At 45.2% G+C, this 22708-nt stretch overlaps 1 protein-coding gene across 2 annotated transcripts; it reads right to left on the bottom strand.

Moving 5' to 3' along the window:
• Positions 1 to 20: 20 nt before the first annotated feature.
• On the bottom strand, positions 21 to 21923 carry ankfy1 (ankyrin repeat and FYVE domain containing 1). 2 transcript variants are annotated; one of them, XM_056285353.1, is made up of 25 exons: positions 21883 to 21923; positions 19861 to 20068; positions 16749 to 16867; positions 16386 to 16521; positions 16102 to 16225; positions 14464 to 14613; positions 14150 to 14315; positions 13801 to 14005; positions 12784 to 12852; positions 12476 to 12678; positions 12287 to 12384; positions 10027 to 10231; positions 9703 to 9801; positions 9413 to 9566; positions 6425 to 6593; positions 4881 to 4999; positions 4041 to 4197; positions 3672 to 3872; positions 3403 to 3579; positions 3125 to 3272; positions 2233 to 2323; positions 2011 to 2135; positions 471 to 617; positions 291 to 381; positions 21 to 167 (listed from the first exon to the last, which is right to left on the bottom strand). In XM_056285353.1, exons 1-25 carry the CDS (start codon positions 21890 to 21892, stop codon positions 35 to 37), a joined length of 3504 nt encoding a protein of 1167 aa, XP_056141328.1. In that variant the 5' UTR covers positions 21893 to 21923; the 3' UTR covers positions 21 to 34. The 2 variants fall into 2 exon arrangements, with proteins under 2 accessions (XP_056141328.1, XP_056141327.1); XM_056285352.1 differs by having other exon boundaries at positions 21 to 381.
• Between the last annotated feature and the right edge of the window lie 785 nt (positions 21924 to 22708).

The following is a 22708-nucleotide window of genomic DNA, read 5'->3' as shown; positions in this document are numbered from 1 at the left end:
GTGGAAAGATGGCGGTACCCCCGAGGCCACCGCATTAGGACACCCCTCCCAAAGTCAGCACGTCAAAGCAGATGTCGCACACCCTCACAGGCTTGTTCAAGTCAAACTTGATGATGGGAATCTCCTTTATAGAGCACTTGTGGCACAGCAGGCGCCCACAGTGGCGGCTGTAGTTCGAAGTCGGTGATAAGGACGAGAAACACAACGTTAAACGTACAGTCTGACATGGTGTGCAGAAATGAAACAACGGATAGAAATGACTGTCTGTTGCATGTACAGTATGTACTGACCAGTGATGTTTCCGTGTTGTAACACCGAACTTGGCAGCACATTCATAGCAGTTGGACCCATCGCACCATGGCGGCTCTTTGGACAACATATCTAACAAAGAAGGAAGAAAAAATGGAGGGCATTATAACCTGATTTTCCCTTAAACCTGTGGGGAATGTGCTTGAGGTTGAAAAACAGACCTAGGAGGCGGAAGAGCAACTGTTTGGTGGCCACTTGGTAGTTAAAGATGTTGATGCCCTGATTGTTGTTGATGCCCAGTCGAGCCCCAGCCCTGACGATGGCGCGGCACAGATTAGCGTTTCCTTTCATGTAGGCCAGGAGCAGAACTGTGAAAGAAAAAAATATATATATATATATTCTCTACCGAGCATATTTCACCGCTTCATGAAGTCTGCTAGAAAGGCACCGATCAGTTGGCCCCCCCCCAAAAATTAAATTTATGGAACTAGCTAAATCACAGCCATAGACTATAGACATTAAATTGCTGATATGTTTGCTGTTATTAATTATGTCATGCGATCATTAGGCCTTTATTGTAATTAGCTACTATGCTGTTGAGACAGAGGCCAAATCTGACTTCAAGTTATTTCCTTTTTATTGAAATAAACTTTCTACAAAAACACTTTCAATGTGAAACTGGTTGCTCGTGACAAGAAAAAAAGAAACAAGGCTTTTTGTCAGTGTAGAACTTCCCATGAAATCTTTTTTTTTTGGGGGGGATATTTTCCCCCCTTTTCTCCACAATTGTACATGACCAATTACCCCACTCTTCCGAGCCGTCCCGGTCTCTGCTCCACCCCCTCTGCCGTCCCAGGGAGGGCTGCAGACTACCACATGCCCCCTCCGATACATGTGGAGTCACCAGCGCTTCTTTTCACCAGACAGTGAGGAGTTTCACCAGGGGGACGTAGCGCGTGGGAGGATCACGCTGCCCCCCCCCCCCCGAACAGGCGCCCCGATCGACCAGAGGGGGCGCTAATGCAGTGACTAGGACACATACCCACATCTGGCTTCCCACCCGCAGACACGGCCAATTTTGTCTGTAGGGACGGCCGACCAAGCCGGAGGTAACACGGGGACTCGAATCGGCGTTCGCCGTGTCGGTAGGCAACGGACTAGACCGCCACACCACCAGGACGCTCTTCCCATGAAATCTTAAATAATTAATGGCGTTTCTTCTGTTGCCTAATGAACATTATTATGATTACAAACAGCTAGCATGCTGCGTTCGCGTGGTCGTCATTTTTCCCATGCCGTATCGCCAAACGCCATTTATCGTCTCTCGGGGCCGTCGGTTACCACGGCAACAATCGAACCCAACCGTAGATTTTATTTGTACAAAAAAAAGCTCTATTCAGTAACCCGGAGCACTTCTTTATTTTCAGATCTGTTTGAGTGAGAATGAGAGATGGTCCTGTAACCTGGTGCGGTTTTAGAGAAAATATAAAGTGATATAGTCGATGTTGTATTATGAACATGCAACTGATATCGCCATTAAAGAAAAGTTACAAAAATGTTTGCGTGTGCTGCCAATTATAGTTCTACGGAGAGAAAAAAAATTGGAATTGGCCAAAATTGGAATCAGCAAGTCAGACTTTAAAAAAAAAAATCGAAATCGGCCAAGAAAATTACAATTGGTGCATCTCTACAGTCTACTGTTCAACTCCGACTAACACAGACGCACAATCACAGTCACATTATCAGCAAGTGTTCCTCTACCTGTGTTCCCTTCATTGTCTGGTTTGTCCAGAGGATATTCAGGCATGCATTCCAGAAACAACTCGAAGATGGCAGCAGCATTCTCCTTCCCATAATGCCCAAGGACATGCATCGGTGACTGACCCCTGAGGAGGCAAAACAGAGGATGAGGATGTCTCGAGGCCACTACTAAAGTTCACAGACAACCCAAGACCGCTGTATCTAGGAAGAGGTGCAATGTACCTGAGATTGAAGGCCTCGGCGTCGATGTTGGACTCCGTGAGAAGGGCACGAACGTTGTTAAGGCGAGCCTGCATCACAGCCAGGTGCAGAGCTGGAGGGGTAATGGGGAGGAAAAGTGGAATTTAAAAGCATGAACTACGCATGCAAACACCAACACCATCCCACTCCAAGATGTACTGTGTGTGTCTCTATACTTTTTGTGTAACTTAGTGTGATATCTTTTATGGAAAAGTATATGATGTGATTTCATCAAAAGAATGACAGTGCTTTCTCTGAGATTAATTTAGACCAACAGCATTCTCCATTGAAAGATGGCAACATAAACTAATGGTAATAAGACAATAAATGCAGCCGGCTGTCTGAAAATGGATGAAGCACTATTAGCTTTGCTTTTTCTCTCCATAATAAATTGAGATAATCTTTGTTTGGAAAGAAACAGAAGATGCTAAGATTTTTACTGGGAATGACGAAGGACAGGATTAGGAACGAGTATATTAGAGGGCCAGCTCAGGTTGGACGGTTTTGAGACAAAGCAAAACAGGCAAGACAGATGGTTTGGACATGTGTGGAGGAGAGATGCTGGGTATATTAGGAGAAGGATGCTGAATATGGAGCTGCCAGGGAAGAGGAAAAGAGGAAGGCCAAAGAGGAGGCGTATGGATGTGGTGACGGAGGACATGCGGGTGGCTGTTGTGACGGAGGAAGATGCAGAGGACAGGAAGAGATGGAAACGGACGATCTGCTGTGGCGACCCCTAACGGGAGCAGCTGGAAGTATTAGTAGTTTGTTTGGAAAGAAAATGGACCAGCTTTCATTGCTATCAATTGTCACACTGAATGGGAGCATCCATAAACAGAAGAAATATGAGCTCACATGATGTAAGGATACTTACCATTGTTTCCATTCTCATCCTCAGCAGCAAAGTCTACTCCATTCTCCAGCAACACAGAGCAGATAGTAGCCAGGTCCTGCTGGGCAGCCAGGTGTAGGGCTGTCTGCCTGTGTTTGGTAAGCTCATTCACTTTGGCCCCAGCTAGCAACTGGAAGTGGTCACATACACACACACACGCACAAAAACCTAATCGCATTCAATAGCATACCACTCTTCCTACAATACTTAAATTAGCAGGGCACGTGGCTATAAAGGATTAAAAAGAGCTGCTATTCTACCAGGTTGCGGACAATAATCTCAGAACCCGCTTGAACAGCCAGATGGAGAGGCGTGAGTTTGGCTGTGTCCTGCACCCTGGAGTTGACATTTGCCTGGACGCTGATGAGGAACAGGACACTTTCGATGTCGGAGTTCTGCACAGCCACATGGAGGAAATTACGCCCCTTGTTATCCACCTGAACGTAGGAGGAGAGGTTTGACATCAGATGGCTGAACTTTTACACCTATGTTAAAAGTGTAAAGAGACTCTCGCAAGTCTGAGTATCACCTGCTCAGCAGCCCCTGGTTCTCTCTTCAGGATAGCCTCAGCAGCCTTGTTGTTCTTGTGGGTCATGGCACAGGCAAAGGGGGTCATGCCCTGACGGTCACGTATGTTAAGACGGATGTCTGGATGGGAGATGAGCAGCTGGATAATGACGCTGTGTTGGTTGCTAATGGCAACATGGATGGGAGCCCGGCCCTCTGCATCCTGGGGAAAAGTGACATACAAGATAATGTAATGCAAAGAGAGCACACCACTGGTATAAGATGAGTTGACATCAATGATGTGCAACATCTCATCAGCCATCTGCTTTAGGGTCCAGCTCTCTGTCTGGTAAGGTATATTAAAGCATCAGAGCAACATGAGAGTACAGACCTGTGCATTGACGTTGGCCCCAAACTCCAGAAGGCACTGCACCACCTCCTCCAGTCCCCAGCAGCCCGCCAGGTGGAGGGGTGTCTGACCATCTCGTGCCTCCTCATCCCCTTCTCCGTTAGGGCCAGGTCGCCTTGAGCTGTTCACGTCACAACCACTTCACACACACAAAGAGAAGAGTGACAGGCAGGAAGTTAGATAGCAAGCTCATTTACCAGGTTAACATAAAAACTACAGAGGCAAAGCGGATTACTCCATCACCATACCAGCTGAGTAAATCCCCTTTCACAGAAAGGGATAAATATCTTCTCCAAGGGGTTTAACGGTAATACCACCATGAAAACCAATCCCCTATAAGAAGGTAGACCAAATGTTCCTTTGGCTATAGATGTGTGAATTTACACATAATCTCACAGGGATCCCCATTTGACATTGACTTAACTTGAGTCTGATGATTCCTTAAAATAACACAACATTGAAGATCAACGAGGAACAGTAAAAGAATGCACTGGAATATAATAAAATACAACCTAAATGGGCTATGTACCTACCATAAAGAACATTGCAAACTACCCCCTGACTACCAACTACTCTCCTTTCCTTTAAAACTCCATAATCACACTACACATGGAGGCTTTGGCTTAATCAGCTACCTGTATTTCTACCTATAATGAAAACTTTAACGTCTTAAATCCTGAGACTTTATATTTAATCCATGCCGGGTGCTTATATTGTCAGCCCCAACAGTCTAAGCAAATACATTCCCCCTTTGTGAATGAATAAAAAGTTTCCTGTAAAGTGCCAATCTATAATCCAGACAGCAAGCGGGAGGCATCAGACCTGCGAATGAGGAAGCAGGCTGAGATCTCGTTGTTCTCATCGATAGCCCTGTGGAGGAGAGTCTGCTGGCAGGCTGAGGGACCGGAGCTCCAACAAGTAGCGTCGCAGCCATGGCGCACCTGGTGGGGACAAAACATGAAAAAAACAGTAATCTACATGTTCAAGCTGTACTTTGCCACCACGTTAGAGTCAAACCTGTTCAAAGGTGAGCACGAATCATCGCCGCAATCACAGATGAAATGAGCCCCCACCCACACCAATAATAATAATAATAATAAAAAAAAAAACAACAACAAAAAACACAGTGCTGGACAGGACAACACCCAGACAGCAAAATTAAACTGGGCTACATCCGGGCCGAATGTATCACAGCAACTGGTGCGGATCCACAAAACGGATCCGCTCCGGTGTCTTTTTGCACAACGGGCCAATACTTTAGGAGGCCACAATCTGGCCAGAGGCGCGAGGTGGTCTATGGGCGGATGTGATTCCTATGCGGATCTGCCGGACTGTGGGCGGATCCGGCCCAGTGTCAGGTGCCATGAGGGCTGGCTCAGTCCTAGCTAGTGGACTTTACTACTTAGTGTTGGTATTTACGCCTCATTTTAACACGGTATCCTACACATCTGAAGACCTTTATATTGTGTCTTTATGCACACAAGGAACTCAATGACCTTTTTATTGTGTTGTTCACGGCAACTGACTAGACCTGCACATGTAACCTGGACTTTTCATTCAGCCTGCTTTGAACTGTGAGCCATTCACACACCTGGCTGCATGTGACCTCAAGTACCCACCGTCTTATCTGGTAAACCTTCTAAAGAGGATCTGAATAAAGTAACTAAGAGCTTGTAATTCAATACTGCAGTGAGTTTAGATTATGGTTCTCTACTGCACGGTACCAAATTGTATGAAAGGGTTTAAGGAGAGAGGGGAAAAAAGCATCCTGATCCTCATAAAGAACCCACTGAGGGCACATGACACGTCATATATTTGTGCCACCTCCAAAATCCTGTATTATATTATCCATTAAGATCCCATCATAGACTCACCTACTACTACTACTACTACTACTACTTATTTTGACCGCTCCCGTTAGGGGTCGCCACAGCGGATCACCCGTTTCCATCTCTTCCTGTCTTCTGCATCTTCCTCTGTCACACCAGCCACCTGCATGTCCTCCCTCACCATATCCATAAACCTCCTCTTTGGCCTTCCTCTTTTCCTCTCCCCTGGCAGCTCCATATTCAGCATCCTTCTCCCAATATACCCAGCATCTCTCTTCCACACATGCCCATCTCGATCTCGCCTCCCTTGCTTTGTCTCCAAACCGTCCAACTTGAGCGGTCCCTCTAATATACTCGTTCCTAATCCTGTCCTTCATCACTCCCAATGCAAATCTTAGCATCTTCATCTCTGCCACCTCCAGCTCCACCTCCTGTCTATGAATCCCATCATAGACTCATACTATCTTAAAACTAACTGATGACGCACAACAGTAGTTCCACGGTCCCTCAGATGATTTGTGAATGTGTGCATCTCACCAGTGTGGAGGCAATATCTTCCAAGCCGTTCTCAAGTGCCAGCCACAGAGGTGGGTTGCCATTCTCATCCACCACGGACATGTCTGCCCCTCGCGTGCAGATGGCATCGACAACCAAGGGCAGCTGGTTCCTGATGGCGAGCTGTAGTGCTGTCTGGCCTTCCTGGGTCCTGGAAAGGGACAGGAAAGGGCACACATTACACTTGGAAGAGCCTTGTGGTAACTACTAGGGGGTGTAAAGGTACACGCATTCATACCAAAAATGTTCAGCATGGGTCTTCGGTTCAACGCGCATGTGTACCCGAACAAATGCAGCGTTGTTTTAACCACCGCTCGTGCAGAGCTTTTGGTGTGTGCGCAGTTTGATTTAAAACGCTGGGTTTCCCCCTGGCTACTTTCACAAAGGGCTGGATGTTGTACGTTCAGCCACATGAACGCCACAGAGAGACTGCCGGTAGTTTAGAACAATGCAGCCTCGTAGTTATGGCGAACGCAGATAAACCAGAGCTTGAAGATCCAGTAAGTTCAAGTACAGTTAACTTCCTAAATGCTGCATCTTAATGGATGTTTATTTTATATTTTTTATTTGAGAGAATATTTATTTTGCGTTACTTTCACATGGTGAATGGACTGCATTTATAAAGTGCTTTTCCAGTCTACCGACCACTCGCAGCACTTTACAGCGGACGCCTCACATTCACCCATTCACACACACATTCATACAATGGTGGTGGAGGCTGCCATGCAAGGCGCCGACCTGCTCATTAGGGTTAGTTAGGAGGTTCGGTGTCTTGCTCAAGGACACTTCGACACGCTCTCCGGAGGAGCCGGGGATCGAACCCAGCGACCTTCTGGTTACTACACAACCCGCTCTACCGCCTGAGCCATGTCGCCCCCTTGCAGATGGTTGCAGCAGTACTGACCCTTTTTTTATTTAAGAAAGACAAAGCCATACCCCAGTTTGTTCAGGAAACCACTGTTATGTACAACAACAACAAAAAAAGCCGGTTTATGTTTTGTTTCTTTTCCCCTCGCTGTACTGAAAACGGTAACACTTTATTTTAGGGGGTCGGAAATTACCGAGTAATAAGGTGGTAGTTTTTACAGGTAACTTTACAGCTAACCCTAACCCAAATTACAAGGTAATTTCAACCTTATTTCTAAGAAATTACATGATAATTACCACCTTATTACGCCTAAAATAAAGTGTAACCCTGAAAACATACCAAACGGTGACTTCAAAACCGAGGTAACGTACCGCACCGTGATTTTTGTGTGGAGGAGAGATGCTGGATATATTGGGAGAAGGATGCTGAATACGGAGCTGCCAGGGAAGAGGAGAAGAGGAAGGCCAAAGAGGAGGTTTATGGATGTGGTGAGGGAGGACATGCAGGTGGCTGGTGTGACAGAGGAGGATGCAGAGGACAGGAAGAGATGGAAACGGATGATCCGCTGTGGTGCCCCCTAACGGGAGCAGCCAGAAGTAGTAGTAGTAGTAGTAGTCGTAGTTACACCCCTAATAACTACCAATACAAGTTTCCTTCAACAGGGATTTTATGAGTATTCTCAACTGAGTACTTGCTGGTAATTTTTACTCATGGTGATGCATGCGAGCCATTCTGTAACCCCTCCTTTCCATATCATTTAGAAAAAAAAACCCTTCTTTTGTCTGAACTGCATCTACATGCGGGGTTTCACAGAGTGGTCGACACTGTGCATACTGGCAGACTAATCGTTCATCTGTGGTTTCAGCACTGTGCCGTAATAAAGCAGTGGCAATGCATCTATAACAGATACGCAGCTGGGGGCACCGTGGTTCCAACATAGGTTTGTTGGAACAATCATTTCCCATGTTATGCCATGTTAAATAAACAGAATTGAAGGTATTTAGAGAAGGAAAGACTCCCGCTAATCCCCGTGTTTCGGTTAAACGAGTGACCTTGTTAACTGGGGACTAGTGACGGCGGCTGCTGAAAACACCAACAGAACATGTTGTGTCCTCCTAAAAGCCTGTAATTTTTACTTTAACCAATTTTAAATACACACTCATCCGTGTTTAATGTGCATGCTGACCATTTAAGTGAGTTAAATTGTGCTCGGCGAACTCATTCACCTCTCTCAAGGTTTCTTACAAACCGCAGCTAGCAGTGCGGCTGTATTTTATACCCTTATCCTTAATCGGAGAGTGACCCATATCCAACCATGTAACCTGTAACGTTATGTCAAATCCCTCATTAGCGGTTCGAATCCCCGTGTTACCTCTGGCTTGTTCAGGCATCCCTACAGACACAACTGGCCGTGTCTGCGGGTGGGAAGCTGGATGAGGGTAAGAGTGGGGTAATTGGTCAAGTACAATTGGGGAGAAAAATGGGGAACCCCCCCCCCCCACCACCACTCATCAGATGCTAGCTGCTCTGCTAATCTGCGTTTTCCCCCACATTACATGTAACTTCAAGAAATGTGAACGCTTCTTGCTGGCGACACCATTTAATTTACATAATGTAGGACAAAAACACCCAGACAAATATATACTGTGTTGAATCTTCAGTTTAAGATAATTTAAGGCTTTTTAACAGCTGCCGTTACCATGACAACCGCGGACGCACTCGGCTGACTGTCACCAGAACACATTCGCTAGTTAAACCAAAACACCTGCAAGAAAGCAGCTGCTGTGTTGCTGCAGTCAAACAGGAGCTCCAGCTCAGACAAGGTTGCTGGGGGTTTTAGTCCAATCAGACTGCGGCTCATTTGCAAACAGCGTCTAACAGCCAATCAAGGACTCCGCTATTTCAACTACTGCCAGGTCGGCTCCGCCTACATTAGTTAAGCCTTTACTGGTTGTATTTGAGACCTTATTGACGAGACTTGATCGCTGTTATCGGGTGAAAAAATATGATACCTCCCCCATTAACCGACTACTCGACTACTTTTTGGGAGCAGTTGACGACTACTAAAATGCAGCAGTTGCGAATGCCCTCATCTATTTTACCTAACATTGATGTCCGCTTGATGCTCCAGAAGGAACAGGGCACTCTTGCTGTCCTGTCTTTGGATGGCCATGTGCAGCAGAGTTTGGCCATTGGACATGGCGTCATTGATGGAAGCCCCTGAGCCCAGCAGTTGAGCCGCTATGGTGTGCATACCTGACAAGGACAAATCACACACACTATGGATAGCACATGACTACAACCAACAAAGAAATGCAAACCTGACAAAAAGTCAATCATTCATGTCTAAACAACCATGATAGACTGCAGAGTTTATAATGTTTAAGTGTACCTGTCCAGAGAGCTAAGCCCAGCACTGTCTGGTCCACCGAATCTTTGAGGCTGAAGTCTGGAATTATCTGAAAGTTGTTGGTGGCATGCAGTGCATTGGCTGCAATAGAACCATAAAGAGAAAAATAGGTGCACATTTGAAGCGCTTCAGGGACATCAGACACTCCTGTGCAATTCAGTGAAATTCAAATTGCTATGCAGGCAAATCCTTCTGTTAAAAAGGGCAGCCAAAAATAGGCTTAGTTCTGTAACATTACTAAAATTGCTCAAGTCTGATCTTCTAAATAAATTGCAAGGCCCTAGAATTACCCCTTGCCCCGCTGACCTTTCTGTTCCAGGATGACAGAAACCACATCCGGGTGGTTGTAAGCAATGGCCATGTGGAGGGGGCTCTGCAGAGCCACACCGTGGGCATCATCATCGGGCAGTGCTTTCTGGGTTTGCAGATTGGGGTTGGCCCCTTGCTGGAGCAGCTCTGCTGTCAGACTTGCCAAGCCACATCGGCAAGCTGTATGAAGTGGAGTCTCACCCTGTGTCGGAGCAGGGAAGGAGCCAAGCAACAGATGATAAATAAAACTGTACATATTAGAATATCTATGAAGAACATATCACAACTTATGAACTGCTGAATCATATGGGTTTAACAGATAATAAATTAGCTTATGAAACACTGATGCCCTGGTGTCCTGTGATAAATAGAAGCTTCAAGCATGGGACCATTTGTGCAGAGTCTATGTAATGTAGACTGGTTTAAGATGTCGGTCAGGCTCATACTGCAGGGAAGTATGTAAGTGGGGGATTCTGTAATGCTAGAGGTTGAATCTGTGGTGGAAATTCAAAAGCAGTAATTCAAAACAATCTACTATCCCGGGGATGCTGGGGTGATGCTGGGGACTACACTGGACTGGTAGGGACACTTCTTTTTTAGTGATTATCCAATAATCCCTCCTTGAAAAATTCTTCTTTTGCCGTTCTCCACAGGAAAACCAGACTCCAGCTTCCACAACAGACCAGCACCATGTGATCTGGTAAGGACTCAGTCTTGCTTATAGTGCACTAAAACAGAGCAAATGCTTGCCATCATGGTATCCCTGTCACCCTTCTGTCAATCAACAATGTGCTACATATATAAAGTAGTGCTGCACGATGAATCTAATCACAATCACGATGTCAGCCTGTGCGATTACATAACCGCAAAAGGCTGTGATTTAATTACATAATGAAATGTGCGTGTGTGAACTTCTGTTTGTGTGCAGTCTGCATATCTACGTCAATAATTAAGAGATGACCCATCAGTCTCTGTTGAGTCAGTGAAGCGTGTGCAGTCTACGGTCACATGACTATCTGCTGTGCCGTGTGCGGACCAGAAAGGAAATAATGGATACCGGTGACAATGAATGCTGATGAACTAGTGGCAAAAAAAAACCAAAAAAAAAACGCAACCTCTGTTGTATGGCGATGTGTTGGATTCAAGCTCAGCGACATTGAACAGAAAGAGGTATTGTGTAAAACATGCAAAATGAAAGTCACTACATGTGGAGGCAACACAACAAATTTGTATTATTTGTATATGTATAAATTTGTTTATTATATCGCAATCACAATATTGTCCACAATAATCGCAATATGACTTCTGATCAAATCGTGTCGCACTAATATAAAAATTAACAAAATGCGGCTCTGCTTTACTTAATCAGAATCAGAATGCTTTATTCATCCCCGAGGGGAAATTGGGTCCTGTTACAGACACTCGTGCTCTAGTAAGAAAAAACTAAAAACTAACAAGATAACAAGAAAATAGAAACAAATAGAAACAAGAAAAACAGTAACAAATAGAAAGAAAATATAAAATAAGAAATAGAAATAAGAACATAATATATAAACAAGCATAGTGCACATACCACCCTATCTATACTGTGCTACTGCAGCACAAACCAAACAGCACAAACAAAACCCGACAGGGTAAAACAAGTGGAAGGGCAGTCCAGCGACCATTAACTCTGAGTGTCTGACACTCTGAGGGAGGAGTTGTAAAGTTTGATGGCCACAGGCAGGAATGACCTCCTGTGGCGCGCTGTGCTGCATTTTGGCAGAATGAGTCTACTACTAAAAGTACTCCTGTGCCCAACCAGCATGTCATGGAGTGGGTGGAAGACACTGTCCACAATTGCACATAACTTCAACAGCGTCCTCCTCTAAGAAACCGCTGCCAGAGAGTCCAGCTCCACCCCCACAACGTTACTGGCCTTTTGGATCAGTTCATTGAGCCTGTTTGCATCCGCTACCCTCAACCTGCTGCCCTAACACACAACAGCAAACAGGAGAACACTGGCCACCACAGACTCATACCACATCCTGAGCATTGTCTGGCAGATTTTGAAGGACCTCAGCCTCCTCAAAAAGTAGAGACGGCTCTGCCCCTTCTTGTAGAGGGCATCAGTGTTCTTAGCCCAGTCCAGTTTATTGTCCATATACACCCCCAGGTACTTGTAGTATTCCACAGTGTCCACACTGACCCCCTGGATAGAATGTGGATGTGGATGGAAACAGGACAAACAAAAGACGTGCCTGACTTTAACACTCACCCATTTGTTCACATGGTTGACCTTCGCCCCATGAGTAGCCAAGAAGAGAGCAGCAGCTTCACTGCCAGCCCTGGCTGCTCTTTGCAGAAGGCAGTTTCCTAGTAGGGAAAAGATGGTGATGAAAATGTGTTAAAAGCACAACCAGAGTTCCAGTAAGTCTTCTGGTAGAGGGCGTTTCATTAGCAGTACCAGTTACAGTATCAGGTGCATCAGGGTTGCTGCCTCTCTGGATTAACTGGGCTGCAAAACTGTTCTCGTCAAAGGAGGTGCCGTTCACCACCGGAGCCTCATCCTCAAATGGGTTTACCGAGGGGTCAGATGACATAGTGATATACTGCAGGGCTAGCCACAGAGCCGTGCTCCCCTCGTGGTCCTTGAGTTCCAGGTCCAACCTAACGAGACAGATAACATAGGATTAAAAGCAGGACACAGGATAAAGGACAAAGTTCAGTGGTGGGCTGGCTGGGTCATTTCAGGTGTCCTCAAACATAACTTACTGTTTGCACTGTAGGAGCTGGTTGAACACAGGCTCATTCCCCGACGCCACAGCTTCATGCAGAGGGGTTCTATGGAAGAGAAAAGAGAAAGCCTAAGAGTTAATCATGCTGTTGTAGTGTAGAAGGAATACCCGTACTTGAATGAACCGCTCAGATTCTTTTAGTATTTACAATTCAGGGATCCAGAAAACCTTTCCACTGTTGTCACTACTGTAACTCGCATTTTTATAGTGGAATCAGTAGATACATTACAGACACCAATAAAGGTTGCTCTTGAAAATAAGTGGTTGCTAGTATGTCCAGACCAGGGGTTCTCAAGACGGTCCTCAGGTATCACCAGTACTGCTGGTTTTCTATTCTAGCAGGTAGTTTATTACATTCACCTTCCGCTCCAGGTCTAAAACGTCCCTAATTTGAGGCTCGCCATGCATTCTGCTGGGGCTATCAAGCAGATGTCTTGATAGGTTCATATGGACTACAGCAGATGAGGGGGGAGTACAGAAGTACTTGTTGAGGAATTCTGTGTATTTGATTACAAAATATATGGTGATCTAGTACTCCTAGTCAGCGGTAGAGCTGAAAATACGTCCGCATTTCAGTAGGATGTGAAAACTGATTGCCCTGGTGATAAATTCAACACATCACTAAACAGCTTTAATGGAGAAAATATATGTTGTATCATTCTTTCAGGGTAAAACACATTATGATCAACATAAATAGGGTCCATCGCCTTAATACAATATGAGACAAGAAGAAAGTTGACACAGCTTTGCTGGCCAACTAAACTCTTAGACTTGTAAGAAGCTAGGGTGTGATGTTCTACAATAACACTGCCACCTTCAGCCTCCCTACACCCCCATCTTTCTCTCCAAAACTTTTTTTTTCTAAAAGTGAAAAGACTGTTGTTTGAGTGTTTTTTGCCACTGCTGCCAACAGGATGAAGGAAGAAAAAAAAAATGTCAGGCTATAAAATGCACCTAGTGGCTATCAATATAGCTTGAGAACTGTGTCACCAACCTGCCTTTGCTGTTCTGCATGTTGGGGTTGGCTCCAGTCTTGAGCAGGGCTTCTGCAATTCGGGCCATGCCACTCATCACTTCCCTGGAGTGTTTCTTCGGACTGAAGGAACACACCAAATGGAGAGGGGTTTCCACTGCCCCTACAGTGGCTGCATTCACCTGGGCGGAGTGGCGAATCAGGAAGGTTGAGGCAAACTCGTCACCTGAGAAAAGAAAGGAAAAGATCTGCATTTAACTGTCAGGAAAATTATAGCTTTACCGTTTCCACAAGGTTTGCTAAAATCCTCTATTTATTCATGCAACATCACAGGTATATGAGCAAGTGTTATTCAAAACTTTCACCAAACCTCGTTGGATGGCTTTATGGAGGAGGCTCCAACCACTCTGGTCCACCATGTCTACATCTGCTTTGTTGTTGACCAGTGTGGTGGCAATACTCTCCAATTTGCGAGAAAGTGCCAAGTCTAGTGCCAAGTCACCGTTGTTGTCCAGTTCATTCAGCTTGCCAGGCAGCTGAAAACAGGAGATGGCAAAACTTCCCATCGCTAACTTGGAAACAAAGTGCGTTTGGATTTCAACCAGACTAAATTAGTTTGATATGCCAATTTAACAAAGGCAAGTGTCCACCATGGTTAAGAAAGGACATCCATTTGGAACTGACCTGGGAATCCATCTCGATGAGGTACAGGAAAACCACATCTTCCCGCTCAACTTTGATGGCTTTGTGGAGGGGATACTCAGTTTTGGACTTGATCATTTTGTAGAGGAGCTGGGCACTCATGGTAGTAAAGTCTTCTTTCCTCAGGTCATCCTAGTAAAATGGAAAAAAAAATTAACTTCGGGACAAAATATCAGACTAGAAGAGTGCACTCAGGCCCTGTGATGACCTGGCGGCCTGTCCAGGGTGTCTCCCCGCCTGCCGCCCAAAGACTGCTGGGATAGGCTCCAGCATCCCCGCGACCCTGAGAGCAGGATGAGCGGTTCGGATAATGGATGGATGGATGGAAGAGTGCACTCAGTAGAGTGCAGATCCCCACCAGGCGTATCTCCCCTTCTCCGGTGCTCAGACTTGGTGACAAAACACCCCTATTTTCGCCTACTGGGAGAAGGGAAAATACAGAGGCACTGCCTGTGTATCTCCCCTTCTCCGGTGCTCGGACTTAGGCGAAAAACCAGCTGAGGAGTTAGCACTCTATTGTGGTGTAAAACTGCTTTTTCAAAGGTTTTGATTCACTGCAACCATGAGAGGTCCTTGATCATACAGTCATAACTGTACATAAAAATTATTAGGCTGACAGGCCCAGTAGTATGCCAGATTAGCAGTGGACAGATACATACACACACACACACACCAACAGAAAAACTAGTGTTTTTCCCACCATTGTAATGCTTTTAAACAGCACCTGAGTTGATTGAATGGGAAATATGGAGAAAAAAAGTTTTTAATACGCAGCTCTCAAGCTAAAAAATCTACCAAATAAAAATGTTTTGCCTGTCAGTCTGTGGATGTGCAGCCTCCTATAGCGGACCCTCGCACGAATGCGACCAAGTCTAATATGAACTTCCACATTCCAAAAAGAAAAGGCTTGCTATGGACCATTTTGGTCTGACCCTAACCCTGTCTTTATTTTCATAATATCACAAATCTGGATAAACCGTTCGCGCTCACGCAGTGCTCGCCAGCAGGTGAAATCCAACCCCAGATTCACTCATTTTTGAATGAGCTTTGTCCGCTTGGCATTTCGCCTTGCTATATTTGCATTTTTTTCGGCACTGTGTACACCATTGTCGTAGCTTTCTCTTGGATGCGTGCTTACGATCTCGATCTGGCTCCTGGTCGTTACCTTTTTAGGGTCCCGCTGTCCAAAGGTTGACGCCCAGAAACTTCCGGTACACAGCAAAATAAGAAAATACAGGCGGAGGACAGGTCTCTGCAGATAGAGACACTGCCACACGCTTCTGGTGGGTCAGAAGTGATGATTGCGAAGGATTATTTTTGTATGAAATTGTTTTTTAGGAAACCCTTACTCATTCTACCTTTAAAAACCATTGCTAAGTATGCAGGATATCGAGTCATTCCTAGCATGGCTAGACAGAAATTGGTAGCAAAGCAAACTGACAGTCTGATGTAACGTCACTGTCGATATGTAGTCCAGCAGGTCTCTTGGTACAACCACTTAATAAATCAGTCACTGCGTCTACCGATTCAGCCCCACCGTCTTCATTACGCACACTAAGATGTACCAAACAACATACAGTTCCCAAAACAGCCAATTAAAACTGAGCTGTAGGGACTCACCCAGTGACTGGCTATGATCTCCCCACAGTAGTTCATCAGCGTGGCGGCATCAAGCTCCTCAGCTGTCTGGTAGAAGCGAATACAATTCCTTACATTCACTGAAGACATGACGCCTTTTTCACACCTGCCCCAATAAAGACAGAAAACATCATTTAGCATTACTTTGCCGGGTACTATTCAGTAGAAAAACCAGATACGAAAATATAAAATTTATAACACATAAATTACATGTCCAGCTGAGGTGCAGCCCACAAAACAAACACCATGGTATGATCACTGCTTACCTCTCTCTGAGCAGCTGCAGCTGGAAGCGGTTCGCCAGCTTCATTAATTCAATAAGAAAGGCATCATCCTCACTAAGCTCCAACTCATCAGTGTATGCCCACCTAAGCATCGCCATGGCGACCTCAGGCTTTGCATCTAGATGACCAGCAAGTAATACAGTTAGGGATTTACACAAACAAAGTAGTAAACTGTAATTCTGAGTTCCAGGGCAAGTATATTTTCATTATTGGGCTATACAAATAAAACTGACTTGACTTATAGACGGACACTGGATTAAATGGGTTGAGAATGGACTTGAAAATAATGAACATCTGTCTTCTTGGACAACTTGATATAATGGTTTTGCATCAGATGCTGCTCACCGGATAGATCCAATTCTGAAGTCGAGGCAAGGTTGGCAAGACTCCAGACATCACTGCGAGCAGCCAGTACAAATTTGTGGGCACTGAGCCTCTCCTCGGCAACCACCACCTTCAGATCACTGCAACACATCAGGACACAGCATCACTGAGACCTGAGAGCACTTTCCAAGATAACATTTGTCATAAGCGTTTCAAAAACAACATTTTCCAGTTTTGCAATCAATAAAATCTAGGTAACGGTAATTTTCACAGATCATTTTGTAATTCTACGGGACGGCTTTTTATAAAATGGATGAGACATGCATTCATTCATTATCTGAACCGCTTATCCTGCTCTCAGGGTCGTGGGGATGCTGCAGCCTATTCCAGCAGTCATTGGGCAGCAGGAGGGGAGACACCCTGGACAGGCCGCCAGTCCGTCACAGGGCCCACACACACTCTCACACACTCTCACACACACACACACACACACACACACACACACACACACACACACACACACACACACACACACACACACACACCTAGGGACAATTTAGTACGGCCGATTCAACTGACCTACATGTCTTTGGACTGTGGGAGGAAACCAGAGCAGCCGGAGGAAACCCACGCAGACACAGGGAGAACATGCAAACTCCACACAGAGGACGACCCGGGATGACCCCCAAGGTTGGACTACCCCGGGGCTCAAACCCAGGACCTTCTTGCTGTGACGCGATCGCGCTAACCACTGTGCCACCGTGCCGCCCTGGATGAGACATTTTTATCTAAAATATATCGAGAGCGTTGCCTTCATTTACTGTGATTAATAACAAGACAAAAAGCAAGTAAAAACACTAGAAAGGGCAAGTAACACAAGTGGATTACATATTTCCAAATTCAGAAAGTGCATAAATCAGTTACTAAACTAACATCTTAATGAAAACGTGCATTAAGTTTGCATTAAGTACGTGTTCACAGTAAACAGCCAGAGGATCCATTTCCCAACAATGCTACTGTCACAACAGTAACAAGTGTAAAAAAAAAAAAAAAACCTGTGTGCCCTATAAATTGATTGGTTAGCACTTTAACAGTGCACCCTGTCTTTCTTACTGACTCAAACTAAACATGCCGCTGTTGCATTCACGACCTTATGCTTTTTTGCTTAAAGGTTTTCTTTAAAGCTGGCATGCAGAACTTTTACATATAAATTAATATCCATGACATTCAAGCCCTTGCCAAACAAGCTCACACAATGCCGATTAAACCTATCACCGCCAGGGGAATCTCTCCGTATTTCGCAGTACACCGGAGTTTTAAATCTGGTGTCTGGGGCAACATTCCCCCACCGCATTCCCGCGCTGGCGCACCGGAAGTAATGCATAGTGATGCATTTTACATCGACTAGCAATGACTGCTTTGCAGGAGCTGAACTTCCGTGTGATGAAAGCATTCGCATGTCACTGATTGGCTTGCCTTCACGGCTTTCTGCCAGAAAGCTTCAAGGCTTGGAAGCTAGTGTGGAAAAACCTAAGAAGCGTCCAAGAAAAGTTTGTGATGCTCCAGAGAAAAAAGAAACCCGGCGTTCAGAGGAAGGATTAAAGTCGAAAAAAGAAAGTAATCGATGGATAACCACTGGTGTAGCTTTTCCTTGTTGGGAGTGCTGACAGAAGAGAAGTAATTATTGTAGGACGGGGGAGACAAAACATCTGCACTGCTGCTTTAAAATACAATCTCTGCCAAAGATACCGCATGGTCAATTCAGTTAGGTGACCAAAGATTATTCTTTTTTTCTCTCAACATAGCAATGTTTTCAAGCCAGGTATGCATAGAGCTGATATGTTTTAAGGTAGCTTGGTGCCAATGATGATGACAGGGCGGCACACTGGAACAGTGGCCCAGTGGTTAGCACTGTTGCCTCACAGCAAGAAGGTCCTGGGTTCAAACCCCAGGCCGTCCCATATCCTTTCTGTGTGGAGTTTGCATGTTCCCCCCATGTCTGCGTGGGTTTCCTCCGGGTTCTCCGGTTTCCTCCCACTATCAAAAAGACATGCATGTTAGAGTTAATACTTCTGTCTGTGCCCCTGACCGAAGCGATGCAAAGAAAAAGTGGAGTTGGTCCCCGGGCATTGCAGCTGCCCACTGCTCCTATACAATAGGATGAGTTAAATGCAGAGAACACATTCGTTCTAAGAATACGATGACAAAATAAAGTGGCTTTCTTTTTTTCTCTTTCATGATGACTTCGGACTTTGAATGTCAAGCTTTACGATAACAGTATAAAATCTTCTCAGCCAAATCAAGAAGAAAGTACATTAAATGTGACCTCCAAACCAATCCTTTGTTAGACTTATGGTGCGAATAATGTATTTGCATTTGCTCAACTATAGTTTCACTCACTCAGCAAAAAGACAATTGTAGCAACCGCAAAGGAACCCAGAACTTAAAGCTAGATGAGGGACTTGTGCATATAAATGAATGTCTGTGACATTCAAGCCCTTGCCAAATGAGTTCAGAAAATGATGATTAAGCCTATCATTGCCTGGTAAATCCTTCTGTATTTCGCAGTATACCGGAGTTTTTAAATCTGGTATCCGTGACGATATTCGTGCGCCATATTCCTGCACTTGTGCACCACAGGTGATGTGTAGTGACACAGTTTACATCAACCAGCGATGATTGCTTTGCCAGGGCTGAACTGTGTGAAGAAAGTGTTTGCATGCCTCTAATTGGCTTGTTTCCTGGGCTTTCTGGCAGAAAGCTTCCGGGCTTGGAAACTATGGTGGAAAAACATAAGAAGTGACCAAGAAATGTATCTGATGCTCCAGAGAAAAAAATCCTCGGTGTTCAGAGGAAGGATTAAAGTAAGAAAAAAAAGAAAAAGCAAAAAAGACAGTGATCGATGGCGCGGCCAAATACCGATATCCATTGATGTAGCTTTACCTCATTGGAGAGCGCCCAAAGAAGAGAAGTAATTACTCTCATTGCCAGAAGGGGGGAGAGAAAAACTTCCGCACTCCAGGTTTAATTTACAGACTCTGGCTTTTAGACACTAATGAGAAATGGCCCTTATTCACCAAGTATAACTATATAATAGCCAAATCCTTTCAATGATGATAACCATCAAACTCACCTGTACTGTTGCTGTTGATAGAGGTTGGCCACAATGTCCAACAGACGGCTGATGAAGGTGTCTCCAGCAGCAGGGCCAGTGGAACCCTGTCCAGAGGCTTGGGCGGCCAGCACAGCACACCGTCTCTCGGTGTCAGCCAGCTTCTGCTGCATCTTCACATACTCCTGCCTGAGCAGGGCTAGGTGCTTCTGCAGCTTGGCCACCTCCTCTGCCCCGCGTAATTGTCCAGGGGACAAAGAGAATAAAGGACAGGGAATACAAGGAGACAGACAGAAAGTAAACAACTATTTCTGATGAATCAGCTTCATGGTATGGTACTTCCAAGGTTAAAGCTAACTTAGAGCATATGTCACAACTGGACTTCTAAGTTACTGCTTCTACCTGTTTTTATTGTATATAAGTTAGGAAGTTTATGTTTCATTAAATCAGCAACAACAAAGTCAAATGAGGGTAATTATGCTTTGATTAACTTCTTTTATGATAAACTTCCCTATTTTCTAATTAGAAGACATACTTTTCATAGAACTTAAACTTTTAATGCATGATGCATGCCTAAGGCAGGGTTGCGCATAATCTCTTTGAGGCCCACTTCCTTCCTTTTTAGCCGGTGAACTTTCAGTGAAGAAAGAATGCTGAGGAGACACATTTCTTTGGCCTCCCTCATAAACCGTTACTGGCAACGTTACTGGTCATGAGGGGCAGAAGGGGAGTTTCAACACCACCTGATCAGTCAGCAACAGGAAAGGTTCGACGCTGCAACAGTGAGCTCAGACTGAACCGATGTACATTTAAAAAAAAAAGCACCAGTTAATTTCTACTTGATACCACAAATCCACTTTCATGTTGCATAATTAATAACGTGGTGCATTTCTAGTTCATTTGCAAGGCAAAGGTTCAAATTCGTCTTTAAAAAAAAAGGGGGCCTTGAAATGATAATCTAGTCATCGCAACGTGAAATGCAATTCTGATACCGGTGGAAAAACCCCTCCCAGACATCTCTCGTGTTTCTTATGATAGTGAACAGTTAGGGATGAGTTGCGAGACTATGACAAAGTCTCTTCCTGAGCTGAAAAACAAGTTAGCGAAGCCTGCACGCTTTCATCAAGAAACTCTCTCATGCTGTGTTGTTGTTGAGCCCACTGAAGCAAATTTGTGATATTGGGCTATACAGATAAAATTGCCTTGGCCACGTTACCAACTATAATAAGTATGAGACAATTCATGGTGAGTGACAGGGGTGGAGCGGGGAGAGGGTCAACTGTCAAAACTGACAAGGGATATGAGCCAGCAGCAGGCTTATCTGATTTAGACAGAATAGCACGGTTGTGGGTAAAATATGTGCGGGTGTGAACGATCAAACAACCATTGAACACATCCAAAAAGAGCGCATCCTGCTCTTTCGATGCATTATCATGGAACAGGCACGCCCAACGCACAGTTCCCTTTGACACAGTTTCTCCCCAGCGACCCGAGGTCTCGTACCACCAGTTTCTCCACCGTCTTCAGAACGACACTAAGCGCGTCTTCAAGCTCAGCACGGTTATCAGCCAAGTGGAACTGCAGTATGAACTGTTGACTTGGCCATTATATTATCGTTAACAGGTTGGGAGTGATCTGTAACCACAGGTATTGGGGGGGGGGGGGTCCAATTATGCATCACCAACCATCCACGCCAGCAGCGTCGGTTAACATTAGTTTACCGAACTGCCTTACTAGCTCTCGAAAACGACCCGAATATCCGCCGTCCATCCCACCACGAACTCCCAACTTGCTCGCTTCAGCTGGCTTGCACGGAGGAGAATTTTAGGGGTGGCTAGCAACAGAACCATAGCTCACCTGGCTCCTGCTAGCTAAGCTAGCTAGCTGAAACGAGTACGGGGCGCCGAGCCGATAACGCGGGTAACGTATGGTGAATTAAACTTTCTGCGCACAAACAGATCCATCCCAGCGGTTCGGTACCTACGCCCTGAGGAAAGAGAGAGGGCACAGTTAAAGCAGTGGAAGAAAAAAACAATCTCATACCTTCCGCCATGTTGCTTAGCGCTAGCTCCGTGGCTCAGTCGTCCGTTATCGCGAGAATATGAACGTCGTTCCGCCCGGAGTCTCCGGCCTCTCCCGCGGGACGCAACGTGGTCACGTGACCCCGGGAGCGCCGCCGTCAACGTGCCTGCGAGTCTGTCCGGCCTCCAAAGCTGGCCTGTTTTCATTTTATTATTTTAAATTTTAAATCTTATTTTTGCGCTTGCCAAGTGTCGTATTCATCGCACATTAAGCCACCAATGCGAAAGGAGAGAAAACTATTCGTTGTACTCATCTGTGGTTTCATCATATTGTTTTGGTATTTGTGGCATCTGTATATAATATGGACCCCCCCCCACAGTCAGAAGGGTTTTACTTGTCTTTGTATGCATCTTTGTGCATACGTGACATTTGTAATGTTTTGTAATTACAGAAAAAAAGAAGTCTATCCAGTCTCCAAAGCTAACCATTTTTTTATTGCAACTTGTGGAGTTAGAAAACAACGAGACAGGAGACGTGAGAGTAGACGTAGTCGAGGTAGTTTACTAGCTCCAACTTAGCATGTCATACATTCGACAACGACACTGAACTCCTGTCAACCGGAAGCGGAAGTGCATTATCTGACCCCTCGCCTCTTCCCTTAAAGGTGCACCGTCCTCTTAGGTGAATGTCTCTTGTTATATAGATGTGGGTCGCCACAAACTCTTATTTTTTTTACTTGCCACGTGTCGTATTGTGAAAGGAATGAAAACCATTGTTTTGTGCTCATCTGTGGTTTCATAATATTGACTTGGCACTTGTGGCATCTATAGAGTCCCCCCCCCCCTGT

This window comes from Lampris incognitus, chromosome 8 (genome assembly GCF_029633865.1).
Source record: "Lampris incognitus isolate fLamInc1 chromosome 8, fLamInc1.hap2, whole genome shotgun sequence".
Taxonomy (NCBI): Eukaryota; Metazoa; Chordata; class Actinopteri; order Lampriformes; family Lampridae; genus Lampris; species Lampris incognitus.
The sequence above is the reverse complement of the archived record's forward strand: the minus strand, read 5'-3'. Positions and strand labels throughout refer to the sequence as shown.